This window comes from Gopherus flavomarginatus, chromosome 2 (genome assembly GCF_025201925.1).
Source record: "Gopherus flavomarginatus isolate rGopFla2 chromosome 2, rGopFla2.mat.asm, whole genome shotgun sequence".
Taxonomy (NCBI): domain Eukaryota; kingdom Metazoa; phylum Chordata; order Testudines; family Testudinidae; genus Gopherus; species Gopherus flavomarginatus.
Window position 1 is genome coordinate 260717140 of NC_066618.1, and position 17010 is coordinate 260734149.

A 17010-nucleotide genomic window follows, 5' to 3' on the forward strand; every position below is an offset into this window, starting at 1 on the left:
ATTCATCCAGTTGTGTCTGGAGCCTTTCCTAATCAGTTTTTCCCCCTTGCTTGGGATGCAAAGTTCAGATAGTTTTTGTATAGCTGATTTAAAGAAATCCCAAGTCTTCGCCACATTTAAGTCCTTCAGTCCAGTGACTTCTTTAACTAGTAGATGCGCATGTAACTAGTCACACTTTGTTGCTTTCATAGGTTGATCAATTTGCACAACAGGAGCTCCTTGCATTCCTCCATTCCCCACTCCGTGTGCCATCCTCCCATCTCCCTCTGTATCAGGGACTCCCTACAACACCCTATCCCAAGCAGGGGCTGTGCGTGACCTCTATTCCCCCCTCCATCACATACCAGGAGCTTTGTGTCCTCCTTCCTATTCCCCCGCTTTTGCCACATGCTAGGGACTGTCTCATTGTTGTCCCACTCATACCATTTTCCTCTATTCTCCCCCTACATCCAATGCCAGGGCTATGTGTGCCCTATAATTCCCCCATATAAGGGTCCCTCATTCTTCCACTTATGGCAGGGGCTCTGGGTGCCTTTTACCCCTGCTATTTTTATTTCTTTTCTTTCTGGGAGATACATCAGTCAGAGTGTTAGCATTTTTAAATTGTACTGGGATGGGCAGAGCTGAGAGGGTAGTATTGTTATGCTGGAAGGTGTTAATGGCTGCTATCAACTGGTTCTTTGATTTATAGACAATTTAGAAGCAGCTGAAACTGCTGGCTCTGCTAAGCAGATGTAGGGGCTCTATATTCCTCATTCTCCTCTTGTCTTCCAGTTTTCATGAAGATGAAAAGGGTTCAGGTCATTGAGGCCTAGAATATTCCCTAAAATGTTGCAATTGATCAGATGCAGTGTTCAAAAGTTATCATGTTATGAAGGGACAGACAAACAAAGAAATGCCACTGAATTGAGTGTAAGACCCTCAGCAAGATCACAGGTGTGAATATAATACTGTACTGGTACTGTAGTTTCAATACTGCCCCATATTTAAAAATTACAGTAAAATTATCACTGTTTAGTCCACAATTTAAAATGAATCTATTACACATCATCCATAAAACTGAGGCTGGTTACTTCAATTATCTGTATTTTACAAATAAAATTACTGTATTTTAAATAAATTACACAGTGGGCTGAAAAAAGGAGGATCACCCTGCACCCCCAGTCCTCTTCCCTCATGGTGGAAGTCAGCAGAGTGCAACTTCCAGTCTCATTCACCATATGGGGAGACTCAGCACAGCAGTTGCAAACCCAGTCCCTCTCACAGCAGGTCCACCCCAACTCGCTTCTGCTCAAGGGTATCTGGCTTCTTTCTCCCTTCAGTTGGGCCCTGCTGTTGCTGTCCAGAACCCTCCCTCCTCGCAAGGCTCATAGAAATGAAGAGGCTCAGCCTACAACGGGGTTAAATAAAGAAGCCCATTCCAAGTTATATTACTACCTTCTCCACGTGTGTGGGGAGCGGAGAGGGGGAGTTTTTAGCCAGGCACAATTACCCCCATCTCTACCTGGGGGGCTTTCACCCCGGCACTATTTACCCTTCCCTCATCTCCACCCCGGGGGCTTTTACCTTCCCCTCATCTCTCCCCGGGGGCCTTTTACCGCGGCACGATTTACTTTCCCCCCATCTCTACCAGGGGGCTTTTACCCCGGCACCATTTAACCTCCTGCCCCAGCGATCGTCTCCCCGCTGAACCCCCAACACGCAACTGCCACACCGAGGCCAGGCAAGGCCCGCGCGGCGCTCCCGCCTCTCGGTGTCACCGCCCGATCCTTCCGGCCGGGCTGCGCGGCCGAGCCTGCGCCGAGAACGCGTGGGGGGCGCGTGAGGGGAGGACACCAACCGGGGAACCCGGAACTGCCCAGCCGAGCGGTAACGGCCGCGGCTGCCAGCCGTCACGGTGAGGCGCTGCGGGCAGCTTAGCGTGGGACCGGGGCTCAGGAGCTCGGCTGCTGGGGTCGGCGGGGAGCGGGCCTTGGGAACCGCGTTCAGTGCGATGGGTGCTGGGGGTGCGTGTTGGGAAGGTGGGGCGCCTGGCGGGGCGGCAGTAGCGTGAAGGGGTTGGTTGGTGGCAGGTAGTGGCGAGTGCAGCGCGGGGGGAGTGGGGGTGTGTGTGGCGGGTTGAGGGCAGGCGGGGGCGGGGTAGTGTGAGAGGGTTGGGGGCTTTTACTCTCCGCACAATTACCCCCATCTCTTCCTGGGGGGCCTTTACGCCGCACCATTTACCATTACCCAAGGGGAGGTTGGGTCAGTCAGCGTGAGGAGTGGGAGGGTGTTTGGGGGTACACGGGGCAAGGGATGGTGAGGGGCAAGTGGGAGGGTTGGGAGCAGGCAGAGGCACGGCTGGGTGGTGACAGCAGGGAGGGGTGAGGGGCGGGAATGTGGAAGGGCTGTGGGCTGGCGATGAGGAGGGCGAGTGGGAGGGTTTGGGGCAGCAGGGGTAGGTGTGGGGATTGGGGGCAAGTGGTGGTGAAGGGTGATAGTGAGGGTGGGAGCTTTGAAGGCAGGTGGTAGTGAGGGGTGGATGTCCTGATATAGGTGTGGAATGATTAGCAGCAGATTTTTATTGGTAAATGTCAGGAAATGTTAATGTCACAGTAGACAAACCTACAAAAAATTTCCTTCCACAATAATAGAAATTTACAGACAAGCAAAGTAAGAAAAATGCTGCTTGAGAATTTATTAGAGTCTGGTTTAAGGATGTTTACTGTGTATGTTTGACATGTGATGTTGAGAATTTGTTATTTATGGTTTATAAAGCTTTAACTCTTTGAATCTGAATGTCTACTTTCATTAAATAATTATTCTAACTCACCCCCCCATAATTTTGTACAACTGTGAAAATTAAAATAGATAACAATTGAGAAAAATGTTTAAAAATAAACCAATATTGTCCATCAAAATTATAAAAAAAATCAAATTCTGCCAAGCCTATTTATAGGATTTGAGTAGTACTGAAGTGGGCTAATATAAGATTGCATTATATGCTGGACAGTCATGAAAAGAAGATATGCATGTCTTGTGACTATCTGTGTCAGAAACTGTGCTGTGCCAAATGCAATTAGTACTTTGGTTTGCCAAGAGTGGTAGGAAATAGAACTTCACTCTTGATATCTAAAAATTGATCAAAACTCATTATAAGATCAGTGCCAGTTCAGTCCGAGCCAATGTTCTAATCTGTCTGTTGTCATCAGCAAAAGGTGAGTTTATAAATTGTCAGGATTTGTGTAGATCCAGAGATTATTTTCCTGTTAAGTGTTATGTAAGAATATGGCAAGCATGCTGTCCTGCAGATTTATTTTTTATATATTGTACAAGCTTACTACTGGTTCTAATGCAAATAGGTTGGAAATTCATGAATACAGATATTTAATATATGTACATTTTGTGTGTCAAATGTTTTCTTTAAGTATATATAACCCCTGTTTAGTAAGCAAAACTTGAAATACATTTTCATATTTTCATACATTGCATTAACTAATGCTGCTAATTTTTAATGTGGTCTCTTACTGATTTTTTTTTAAAGTGCTTGGTGTATAATCCAGAAATCTTCCATGATGCTAGAGTCCTATGTGACTCCTATTTTAATGAGTTATGTGAATCGCTACATTAAGAACTTGAAGCCCTCAGATCTACAGCTGTCACTATGGGGAGGAGATGTGGTTCTTAGCAAACTTGAATTGAAGCTGGATGTACTTGAACAGGTATGTTAACAGTAGCTACTATATATGTGGCTCAATTTAAAGTAAGTTCAGTAAAATGTTCAAGATGCTATCGGTATATCAGTATTCACTTACATCATTATTATTTTTGCTATCTGTTTTGTTCCCATCTAGACCTCTTTTTGGAGGTTTTTCCCCCTATTGGTTAGCTGCTCTGGGGATCACACATCCCCTGTTCTAGTGGATGAACATTTGCATTTCTGCAAATCACTGGACTTGAAGAGACTGCTGTCTCTTCATGAGCATATCCCTTCTTTCAGTGATCCATTATTTCACAGTACCAGCACTTAACTGAACTGCTTCTCTCTTTAAAAAATATTATCAATCTTTTATTTTACTATCTGAATTTAATGATGTTTAAAACCATTCAAAATGTTGTGAATCAAATTAAAATCCTCCTTTTAATCATTTAGATGCAGATTTTAACTTACGGGACTCATTGCAGAAAGGTTCCAACTTCTTCGGTAGCAGCTTTCCTCTTTCTGCTGGGTTGTGCATGGAAAAAATGTAGTTCTGTAGCAAATTCCCCTCCCTCACCAAGTGTCTAATACCTTTCGGTGATCTTGCAAGTCCAAGTCCAGCTGGGTATCCTTGCTTGTATCTGTTGTTTCTGGCATATCTAATTTCCTCAGGTTATTTGTCAGTTCATATGTGGTCTCTTCTACCCCTTTGCTGAGCCCTGACAGGTCATACTGATGTCTGGCTCCAAACTTCATATCAGAGTCTTGTACCAACTCAGTTTCTCTTTTTGTGGTTTAAGTTTTACAGCACCATTCAAGCTAGCAGCGAGAACACCCTCATCCCCAAACACTCTACTGTTCCTATCACCAACCATTCATTTGGGGTATGGTAAAATGAACTAAGAAAGTCTCCCAGGAAGTTTTTTCCTCAATGATAGTGGAACTTCTGAATTATTTTAGCCCCTGAACATTGGTTTCTTCCTTATCAGAGTTCCTGTAGGCTACAAATAGAGTGGAAATTTCCAGTTTTACCTAAATTCTGGCTCGATTCCTATGGCAGTGGCTGACTTCTAAGGTTGTCTGCACCCTCCTGAGTTTTCTCGCAGAGCAGTTTTTCAGTCCTTGAAGTCCTTGCTGCATCTAAGCTTTATTAGCAAGTTCTGTGTTGGTCAAAGCTTTCTGGTTTATTTCTATTTCTTGAAAAACTTTTTGGTCCATGGTAATTAAGTCAGTGGTCACCTGTTCAATCCAATTTGTCAGCACACACTAGGCGTTTTGTAGCTGGGTTTCAAAATCTGCCCTGACCCTTCATGTCGTCTTAATCAACAGAGGTTTTGTTTCCAGCTGATTATGTTAGATCTCTGCCTTTGGGCTATCTCTCACTTCTTTCTGAGAAGTTTCCAGAAACTATGTTAGGTCATCTTTTAATTTCTTCTGGTGTGCTTTGATTTCTGCTAGTGTCTCAGCTATTTGTTCCATTTTGGTTCAGCAGTAATACCAGCTCACTATCTCTCTCCTTGGAAAGTATCTCACTTTGATGACTACTCGTATTGCCTCTCCAATGAGTTATAGAGCCTTGTAGGTCAGTTTTCCTTTGAAGGAGAAATTGATAGTGTGGACTGTGGGTATTTTCTTTGGGTAACTTGTTTTTATCTACACCGTATGCTCTAGTCCTTGAGCAGGTGCATTCACAAACAGCATGTAGGCAATCCGCTCTTTAGGGAATCTCAGCCCACAAACTGCCTGGTTCCTAGGAGGCAGGTCTGCACCTAGAATTTACTTCAGTTAAATTTAAGGCAGAGAGCAAAACATCTTGTTGCTTTCTACGGCTCCCTCAAAAGGAAACTTCATCACAAAACAGTATTTCTTAGTGAAGATGCTACCTACATCGATGGGAGAGCTTCTAGATATAGGTACTCCTCTTCCCGGAGAGATGGTAGCTATGTCAGTCGGAGAAGTCCTCCTGTTGACATAGCGCTGTCAATGGAGTTCGGTTGATATAACGGCATCCCTCAAGAGTGTGAATTTTCCAAACTGCTGACCGAGATAGTTATACTGACATAAGTCGGTAGTGTACATCAAGTCCAAGAAAAGACTTAAAAAAAAAAACAACTTGATAATTTCCAGGAGGGATAGGTATGTTAATGATGCTACATGATACTCTGAATGTCGCCAGCCTCTGTTTGCCAGAAGCTGGGAATGGATGATGGGATGAACCTCTTGATTGTCTGTTCTGTTCATTTCCTTGGGGCACCTGGTATTGGCCACTGTCAGAGGACAGGATGCTAGGCTAGATGGACTGTTGGTCTGACTCAGTGTAGCCGTTCTGATGTACTTGTAAGATTGTTTAACAATCCCATCTGGTGATTCCTGCCATAACGTAATTACTTTTACTAAGTATAGTAAGTGGACATGTTTTTTTGAAGTAGTTGGATTGGAATAGAATCCCTTGAATTTAGGAAAGAAAGCATTGTTTTCTGGTGGTCCATGAAATCTGGGTTCATTTAATGGCTCCGCCATAAACTTTCTTTTTAACTGTGGGCAAGTTGTGTAGGCCCCCTCCTGCAAACATTTGCACCTGCAAATCTCATTGAGCTTTAGTGAGACTACTTATGTGTGCAAAATTGTTTCCTTGTGTATGTGTTTTCAAGACTGGGTCCTTAATCTGTATGTGCCACAATTCCCCACTGGTAGAATGGGATAATCATAGTAAGAAGGAGTGTGGTGAGGACATATTAATTATTGTCTGCAAAGTGCTCAGATACTATGATGTAGAAAATTCATGTAAGTATTGAGTTTAATATTTGGTATATGTATATATCTATGGGAAACAATGGAGTCTGTTGTCATTTTACTTATAGGTACTAATGTTGCCTCAGATACTTGCATGCAACTCTTATTGACTTAAATGAGAGTTGTGGATATATATCTGAAAGCAAAATTTATATCAATGAAAGCAAGTTTTTTAACACCTGTTAGTCTACATGAAATGAGTGATCTGGTGTTCTTAGTTTAGTTTTACATGGGTAGGTGCCCTCTTTAAAACAATAACTATAATTGACACTCTAGTTGGCAGCCTCATCAGAATTCAGAGAGTGAATGGGAATTGAAGATGGACCACATACCGCCTTATAGAGCAGAGGTTCTCAAACTGTGGTTCGTGGACCACCAGTTATCTGCGAGCTCCATTCAGGTGGTCCGTGGATAGTTCCTTCTAAGGTGCGCACCTGGGCAGCTGCACATGAGAGAATGAAGGGCAGCCCACCTAATTAGTGGAACCGTGCAGGCATGGCTCCACTAATTAGGAGCCTGGACCCTGGAGAAGATGCACATGTAAGGTGAGATGGTGGCCTTGGGAGGAATAGAGTGTAGGTGGGAGGGGCCAGGGCGGTGAAGTGGGGGAAATAGGGGGTAGGTGGGGGGCGGCAGTGGGGTGAAAAGAAGGGGTCGGGGGAATTTGGGATGTGCAAGGCTGTGGCTGCCAGAAAAAGAGGCAACTTGCTCCAGCTCCGGGGCTGCGGCTGCTGGGGAGAGATCCCTCTCCTTTCCAACCCCAGCTCGGTGGCTGCCATGGCAAGGAAGAGACTACTGATATTAAAATATGAGTTGTGTGCTTTTATTTATAGAACAAAAACATGTTTATTATTATTTAGTTTTTTTAATATAGCACTTTTATCCAAAGTACTTTACAATAGTTAGCTAATTATACAAACAACATTTGGAAGGATCATTAAGTGGTACACCAAGACCCTCAGCAATTTTCAAGGGGTCTGCGAAAGAAAAAGTTTGAGAACCATTGTTCTAGAGAAAGGCACTTCAAGCTGGGATGGAGGTACAGTACAAAAGCAACTAGAGGAAATGTGCTAAATCTATTCCGTCGATGCCAGGTTAGAGCCAGTACTCACTGAACTCAGTTGAAAGATTCTCATTGACTTCTAGGAAGGCTTAGAATGAGCCTAAAGAGTTTTTCAGTCTCCTGGGCTATCAGGCCACCCTCCTAAGGTTTTTTTAAAAAATAATTTGCAGAATTTTGTGTAAAGAATGCTAAGTGCATATAAATGAAATTTAACTTCTGTTAAATTTATCTCAAGAGCACATGTATTTTTTTTCTTTATTATGCAGGCACTGGTTGCAACTATGTAGTTGAGCCTAAGTTCCATTTTTCACTTAAAGGAAAGGTGCAGCATATTTGTTATGTATGAAAAATACATGCATCCTTATAAAAATGACAGCACCCACTCTTTGAGTACAGAATGAATTTTCTGAGAATTTACAAGTAGATCTTTGGAGTTTGAAGTTAATTAAAATGTGGTCCTTTAAGAAACTTTAGACATAAGTCTTTTCCTTGTCCCAAATGATCTTGAATGGAATAATGGAGACTCTTCAAAATTTTTATATAATTAAAATGAATTGAAATATTGTACATAGATTATAGTGGAAAAAATTGTATTGAAATTAAGTTATAAAGTATTTTGTATTACTATAGGCACTATAGAAAGCAATAGCTCAGGTAACTTTTAAGGGCAGGGGCATTGTGGTATCAGAAGAAACTCAACAAATCATCTTTCTCTTTACAGCTGTCTTGCATGCAATGTTTCTATTGGTTGAATGAGTCAGTAGTGTGAGGGAGACAGGATACATGTCAGGCATTCTCTCTGGTATTATTATTATTTGTATTACTACTACGAGCTCTACTCGAGGACCAGGACCCCTGTATGCTAGGCACTGTACAAACAGAACGAAAAGACTGTCCTTCATAGATTATTTGGCCTCTTTGCACTGTTGTTTAAAGGTTCTGTGGCTGCATTATGGCTGGGTGTCTGTGCTTAAAGTACTCTCAGCTGCGCTCAAGGTAGCGCTGCTGGGGAACTGAAGCAGAAATGCAGAGAGATCTCTAATCGCATACAAGCAATGGGACTTTGGGGCTGGACTGCTTCTACCTCTTTCTCATATTGCTGGTCTCAGTGAGACAGTTGTAGAAATCATTAAGTCACTTGCAAAGTAAAGGACAGATTCACCTTACATTTTGATAGTTTTACGCTGCTTTGGCAATGCAAAGCAGCAGTAAACCTCACTTAACTGGTCAATATACTCTGACTGCTTTGTGCTTCTCTGGTGTATTGGTGAATCTGCCCTTAAAAGTTAAAATAATGTTTTAAAGTTGTTGTATATTTTCAGATCATTAGAAGTATTGAAAATAGAGATGTAAAATATTAACTGGTTATCCAGTAAGTATTGGTCTTACCGTTAACCCACCCTAACTGTTAACCCCCATGCGTGAGTATCAGATTGGTTCTCCTGCCCCGGGCCGCGCTAGCTGGGAGCAGCCCTAGCAGGCCGTGGGAGCTTCGTGGGGGGTGACCAGCCGGACGGACAGGGGCTGCGGGTCGGTTGGGGGGGTAAAGTAGTCCCTGGCCTTCCCCTGTGCCACTGGGAGGGGAACGGTTGTGGAGGTAGATAGTGCGCTGGTCAGGGAAAGGAAGCTGCTGCTGGGGTGGGTAGCATGGAGCATCTACAGAGGCAGCATTGGGACAAACAAGGTAGTATACAGTCTGGACTCTGTGTGTGTATAATTACTGGTCTGAACTTTGTTCTGTTTGCACATTAGAAATCTGATCAAGTCATGATCACTTGTACTGAAGCTACCATTAATTTTTAGATCCGGTTAAGGTTACACTTAAGAGAAATCCAAACATGTTAAGGTAGAGAAATGCACGGTTAAAGCATCCAAACAACCTTATAGTGGTACAATGAAGGGAAAATATGAAAAAACTGTCTTTAAAAATTAGTTTAACCTAATCTTGGAACTGCAAACACAAAATGCCTTAATTATTATCTTATGGCTATTGTATGGCATCACTGTAATATATTATTTATAGAGCAGAGTCCTGAATGTGAGGAAGACAAGTTTTGATTTTAATGTGGAAGTAAAGGTAATAATACGTAACTTACCTACTTGTCCCACAGGGATATTGAGGGTTCATATATTTGAAGGCTAGAAGGGACCACTAAAATAATCTAGTCTGACCTCCTGCATAAACACACGCCAAAGAATCTAACCCAACAATTTCTGCATTGAACCTGTATCTTGTGTTAGAGCTACAGCATATATCTTTTAGTGTTTGTACAGTACTTCAAATACGTAAAACACTATGTAAGTGTTAAATATTAAACAAATGTAATCTAGTATAGTTCAACATTCCATGTAATACTTAGTTTAATGGGAAAAGATTCCATGAGAGTAGAAGGGGAATAAAAATAAGGCTTCTGTTATGTTCGTTAAATTAGTAAATGTGGCACACACGTTTGTTCTGTGTTGCCTCAATTATCATTCTTAAGTACCACAACAAAGAGTTTGCATTATATCACTGCAGAGACAATTATTTGTTCAATTAGGATAATGTCAGACAACATTTGTATCAACATTCCTTTGGCACAGAAAAGTTGATTTATCTTCTAAGTATATAGGCAACCTGTATCTCTCTGCATTTTGCTCAACTTCCTGCTTTCAGAAATGTGTGTTGTTTTTTTTGTTGTTGTTTTTTTCTTTCCCCCTTCAAAGCATTTTTCCATATCTTGTAGGAAGCTTTGGACACAAGTGGGACTTTGAGTTAAATCCATGTGGTAAATAATGGGAGAAAAATGCTATTTCAGAATGTCTTTTAAAGTAAACTTAGAATTCCCACATGTAAAGGCAAATCAGTGTCTAAATAAACATTGCTATACTGATGATTGGCATAGAAATTAAATATTTGAGAGACAAGAAGCCTAGCTTACTTCTACAACTCAATTAAATTGCAGCTCGTACTGGCCTGCTATCTTCTTCCTGTGTGAAAGCCTCATGTGTATGTTATACATTTTTTTTTTAATTTTGTCAGGCTGTTGGAGAGCGTAATGCTTCCTATTCTTACCTGCTTGTTTGGGCTGTTGGAAAGCTGGTGTAAAGTGATTGGTTCCATTTGTTATAGGCAGCAAAATGGCATATAACATTTTGAGTACAGAATGAATTTTCTGAGAATTTACAAGTAGATCTTTGTTTAGAGTTAAAGTGAATTAAAATGTGGTCCTTTGAGAAACTTTGGATGTCAGTCTTTTCCTTGTCTCAAATGATCTTGAATGGAATAATGGAGACTCTTCAAAATTTTTATATAGTTAAAATTAATTGAAATCTTGTGCATAGATTATAGTGGAAGAAACGTTTATATTAAAAAAAAATCTGAATGTATTTCATCCTGACCATGTTCAAAAGATTTGTTGTATATACAGTGTGTACAGAAACTCTCATCCGTATGTCAAATAAACTACAAAGTAAATCTTTCTTTGCTGTGTGGAGTGCAGCCTGATTAGATTAGTCTTCCCATGTTGACCTCCTTTCCTCCTGTTTAACTTGTTCCCTTCACCTCTAATATTGCGTTAACACTGGAGGAAAAGAGTACAAACTCAACTTTATATATTAAAAGGAACCAACAAGATACATGTGTAATAAAAACATCCCTCATATTCTTTTACCATAGCCCTCATTCTTTAAGTACCTGCTCCATCGTGTGTTCGTCATTTCTTGCTGTCTTTCATCTGATTTGAGCCTGTTCCTGAGAGATACTGAGCACTTGCAACTCCCATTGAAGTATTAAAAGGTTTTTGGAGCAGAGACCTCTTCTTTCCCCCTCTTCCCCCCTGCAGTTTTTAATATTAATCTGTAAGGCTCCATGCTCTCCACAGGCACTGTGGAAATAATACAGTATGCATATGAATATAATTAACTTTCATTGTTAATTGTTGTGAGTATGCTATAGTTATGTTTCTAGAGTAGTGATGCATTTCACTGTAGCTGCATATAAGAGAGACTGTGGTTTAAACCTTCCTTAATTATCAGGGACATAGTAGAATCCAGATGTTTCCTTTGAACACATAAGCACAATAAATGTGTGTGAGTAAATGCATGTGACCAATTATTAACTAAAGTGACAAGACTTATGCAATACATAACTGATGGTGGAAAAAAGAACTTTTGAGGATTTTTTTGGGGGGAGGGCGTGGGCGCGAGGTGGCTTTTAAGATTTTATTCTTAGTCTTTTGTAAAGTAGCAAACGTGTCCTTGACAATTTTGATTTTGTTTTTAATTAAGTTTTAATATCTAATTGGTTAATTCATATTTTTTAGGAGCTGAAACTACCATTTAGTTTTTTAAGTGGACATATTCATGAGTTACGAATCCATGTACCATGGACAAAACTAGGCTCAGAACCAGTTGTCATCACTATCAATACAATGGAGTGCATCTTGAAACTAAAGGATGGAGTCCAGGTAAAAAGCCTATGATGAGTTTGTATAAAATATAGTTGTTAAATTGAGAGTTTTTCAAAAAAATTGATAAAGTAGTTGATGTTGTATTACAGGAATGCTAATTTGTTTTGTCTGTCACGTCTGGCCAAAAGTCTTTATCTGCACTGAAGCAATAATCATGGTTAATATCACAAGAACTGTGATACCTTCTCTTCTTTCACTTTATTTGCTGTAGTGTTGTTCCTGCAGGTGTAAAAGCAGGTTAACGAATCTCTGCCAAAATTTTTCTTTGACTAGGCAGCAAATGAATCTTTAAGAGCAACATAGCAGCCTAAGTGCTTCCAGCTTTTACCACCCAAGAAGTTGTGTCCCACTGCTGGATTAAGTTATATAGAGCATCACTAGGCTGTGTCCTCAAGATATGAGTTATTGCTGTAGGAATGCTTTATTAAAGTTCCTATTATTTCAATATAGCTATCTTTTCTATTTTGATGTAAGAAGTTGTTTGCTTAAAATATAAAGTCGTCTTGGAAGACATTTTTTAGTGTCTTTTAAAAGCTTTTTATTTAGTTGTTTGTGACAGATGCATAACAACATTTCATGTCTATAAAATTTTAATTCCACCACATTGAAATCGGGTATAATACCAACAAGTGGATATTATTATATTTTGCATATATGAGTTTAAAAAAAAAAGTACAGAGCTTTGTGAAATATGCAGTAGCATCTTGCCATACTTCAGCATTCATTGTTAATCAACAATACGTTGGAACACTTTAACACTAAAGCATGTTTTAGTTCTAGGTTTCTTACTTTGTCTAAATATTTATTTCATTTCAATAGATACTTCAGTTATATTAGAGTCCTGGGAAATAAACATATGATTAAGCCATCTTCTATAGAACTTCCACAATTTGCTTAATGAACTGTTAATATTTGATACCAATATTTAGATATCTGAAAGTAATTACATTGGAGAACATTTCTGCATTACATTTATATGATAAATGTTCTGTAATGAAAGTCAATCTATTTCTGGAATTAGAGATTTTTGTTTTGTTTTGGAAAACCTGGTCCTAGTTATGCCACCCATGCAGTGTGCGCGCTCTCTTTCTGTCTCTTTCATGTATATCTATATATAAAAACAACACCCAGACACTAAGTATTTTTTCAATGGTAAGGTAGAGGTTTTAAGGCCAGATATCCCATAAGAAACATTTTAGAAGCAGCAAATTATAATTAATTATGGAAGCTGCGTAAAAAAGATATGTAACACATGACTTTGTGCAACCAAGAACTAATATTTAATATTGGACCACGCAGAGGGCTACTGCTGGTATGATCAGATTTCCTGCTTGCATGGTATTTGAAACTTAAATTTTGTGGTGCGTACAGCAAAAGGTCAGATGTCATGAATGTAAAGCACTCTCAAAACAAGTATTTGTTACAGATGTTTAAGATTCAGAGGCAAGAAAGGATTTTTGAAAATTACAACTGACATTTGAACAAATTATTCAGTGGTATGTACACCCTGGAGAGTAACATTTGGGTCTGTGCCAATGATAGCATTTATCTTTGAGTAATAAGAGTGCAAATGAAAACATTTTGTTGTTTTCTATGGGTATATTTTTAAGAGCCTATGGGTTTGATTTTATTTCATGAAAAAGTACTTGGATTAGAAATTAAGTGTTAAGAAAAATGAAAATGATATCTAATGACTTCCATGTCAAATTTATTTAAGTATTTTTAGGCTATTTTAATTTGCACTATATAATTGTAGATTGAATGGCTAGGACTAAGCCTTTTATCATCAAAATATTTGCTTGTTAGAAGCTGTTAAAATGTACACACATTGTAATAGGTAAAATGTCTTCTCAAAACACTGATGATGGAATCAGTGTTTAAATTTTTTTTTATTTTGAATTAACTATCAACTAAAACAATTGCACCAAAGAACTTCAAATCAGTAAAATAATAAGAAAACGTTGTATCCTGTTCCATGTTAGCGTAATCTTGCATTTCGTTCCTCAGGCAAAATGTCTGTTGGAATCATGAGTAGTTTGTTTGAGCAAAGTGTGTGCAGTCATTGACCCTAACTTACTACTATGAAAACCCATGGTGAAACTCGTGGAGAAGAGGTGAAGTTAGTTGGGTTTCTGATGAATCTTGCCTGGGTTTGCAAAGGAGGTAGTGGGGCATGGTTTTAAAAATGATGATCTTATGGGTATCCATGGAAAGGAAGTTCTGATCTTGTGTTCCAGCCCCTTTGCAATGCTTCCATATATGCATCAGCATAGGGATTATATACCTGCAACTCTTTAGGAGTTGTGCTGCTGCTGGTTCTTTGTCCATGCTTTGGCAATATCCCTTTCCCAAGTGGGGTGAAAGCACAGAGTGGAAGATGAGGCTGATTCTAGCAGCTTTAACTTCCACTAAACTTCTATGATGATGATTACCTTTTTGGAAGAGGAGAATGTTTGTTCCCTCTGAAGCATCTGGCATTGACCACTGTCAGAAGACAAGATACTAGGCTAGATGGATCATTGGTCTGACCCAGTATGTCTGTTTTTTTGTTCTAATGTAGTATACAGTGATGTGTTTCACCCACACATACTGTAAACCCACAGAGTAGAAGTAGAAGTACTTCTGTAAACTCTGGGGGATTAGGGGTGCATGGAGAAACTGCCTCTTCCACTTTTATGCTTCCCAATATATTTTTGCTCAGTTATGCTTTCTGTGATGAAGTGGGATTTCCTGTGACTGACTTGACTAGGGATTGCTATCCAGGGGTTCAGACGGGTTAAAATGCTTCTACAGCAAAGCAGGCAATGTGAGTTTGTTTGGGTCATATAACTGTCTGGGGTGGTAGGAATGGGTTGTTAAGGACTGGCTGAAACTTCCACCAGTGGAGGATCTGGAAGGACAACGGGAACTCTAGTGACAAAACAGTTGACACCTAATGGCTCAGCAGTGGTCCTTTGAGAGGATGACAGTAGAACTGGAGGTGAAAGGAGAATCAGAGCTTACTTTCTAGAATCAGAGCTTACTTTTTGAGAGACCAAGGAAGTTCTGACCTGAAGCTGACAGGAAAAGGGACAGCAACAGAGAGAAAGGAAACCAAAATGGTTTCTAGAGCAGTACGGCTCAAGGAAACCTTGGCTTTAGCCAGTATGGACTAATCTTAACCTTTGTTTCTCTGTGCTAACCTAAGGACTTCCCAATGCAGTATTCCAGTTGACTAATAAGTCCTACAGTTTTGAAAAGTTTTTCTGGTGTCTCTGCAAATACTTGCTGAGGTGCATTAATTCCTGAAGAGGGTGAAGATTTCTGTTCAGAGACTTATCTTGGTTGGACTTGCTGGGCAGAGCTCATGGTTAGAAGCAGCAGTACTGGAGCCCAGAGACTCTGTATCAGAGGTGTTGAGCCCATATGGCCTATATTTAAGGAGGTCTGGCACAGTAAGGAACTGTTTAAAAGCTGAGCATAGTACTGATCATGTGAATCCATGACCCTTTCTTCCTCCCACAGGTGAATGAGAGCCTTGAGGAAGTAAGCAAGACAGTTTACTAGCTAGAAAAATAGGTTGCTAAATGTGTTCTCTCTTTTGGAGAGGGAGTTTTTGAGTGAGCCATTCATAAGATGTACAGTTGAATATGAAGGCAGAATATATCTTGATTACAGTTTCTACAATACCACAGTGGTAGTTGCAGTAGAAATCAGGTGCCCATTCTTTCGCAATACCATTATTGCATGTATGATGACTCATAAAGTCAATAGAACTCCATGGAGATGTATAGGTCATCATGGTTGTCTTTCACAGTTGTGTGGCCTAAACATCAGTGTTTCTGATGTCAAGTTACGATAATACTCAGGTAAGCCAGTTACATAAGGTGTAAGACCCAAATAAGTGTGAGTCTAAAATGAGGGACACTTGGGAGGAATTTACTTTTAGTGATTACTTCCTGGATAAGTTGAAGATGTGCTGATCATGATTAGAGCTGAGTTGTTCAGTTCTACTGGACACTGTTAGAAAATTACCGTATACGCTCGTTCATAAGCTGAATATTTTTGGTAAAAAAGTGATGCATCAAAGAGCGGGGGTTGGCTTATAAATGTGTCTGCACCAAAATTTGATGATTTTAAACTCTATGGAATCATTGAATTGAATATTTAATACATTGTCATTTTGTTTATCTGGAGCGTTCACAGGCACGGAGCCCCTCAGCTCCCTGTGGCCACGGTTCGCTGTACCCTAGCACCATTTGTTGCACAACACATCCTGATACATCGCACATTTTAAGAGGCAGGGACCTTCATTAAATATGAAACAGTGTTTAATCATGTAATTAAAGACTGTATTATAATGCCTATTCACAAGGAAGTTTACATTTGTTTGTACAACCTTAACTGTCGTTTCTGGACTTTGAAGAAGATTCACTCAATCTCAAGTTTTCATATTGTATAAAATTTCCTCTTCTTTTATTTTTTTTTAAACAAGAAATAAATTCTATCATAGGTAATTATTTTCTAGACAGAGGTAGAATGCTCTATACAGCACACTATGTGTGATCAGTTGAGGTGAGGAACCTTGCCTCTGCCCATACAGAACCTTGCCTCTGCCCATACAGACTTTGATTTATGGAAACTGGCTGTACACTTTGAAGCCCTGTCTGTTTCTTTTAGTGTATAGCCTATTTTAATGTTAAAATAGATGTTCAGTTTACAAATCTAATTATAATATTAAGTTTTAATCTTTGTGTATGAATGTCAAATTTAAAAAGTGAGAGAGCCGCTCTCCAGGCAGAAGCCCAAACCATCTGGGCTGGCTGCCAGAGTTCCTTGAACTCAGACTCTAGGTTATCATTAAAGTGCTTTGTGTCTATGCACAAGTTTTTAAAAAAGTGAATTATTTGGGGTGTAAGGTCACAGTAATTAATCCTATTTGGAACTGGAATGACTCTACTTTATAGTGAGTTGATTAGGAATACATCATATGAATCATAAGCTAACTACTTTGCTTCTGACAATTCTCCCACTGCTATCCCAGA

The 17010-nt window shown here is 39.9% G+C and overlaps 1 protein-coding gene across 12 annotated transcripts in view; it reads left to right on the forward strand.

Moving 5' to 3' along the window:
- Nucleotides 1–1776: 1776 nt before the first annotated feature.
- Nucleotides 1777–17010, forward strand: part of VPS13B (vacuolar protein sorting 13 homolog B) — a 913516-nt gene continuing 898282 nt past the window's right edge. For 3 of the 12 annotated variants that reach the window (XM_050940452.1, XM_050940449.1, XM_050940451.1), the window contains exons 1-3: nt 1777–1897; nt 3524–3701; nt 11840–11983. In XM_050940452.1, the coding sequence (XP_050796409.1) occupies nt 3552–3701; nt 11840–11983 (294 nt within the window). In that variant the 5' untranslated portion in view covers nt 1777–1897; nt 3524–3551. The other 9 variants (XM_050940456.1, XM_050940457.1, XM_050940458.1 and 6 more) reach the window with 5 other exon arrangements.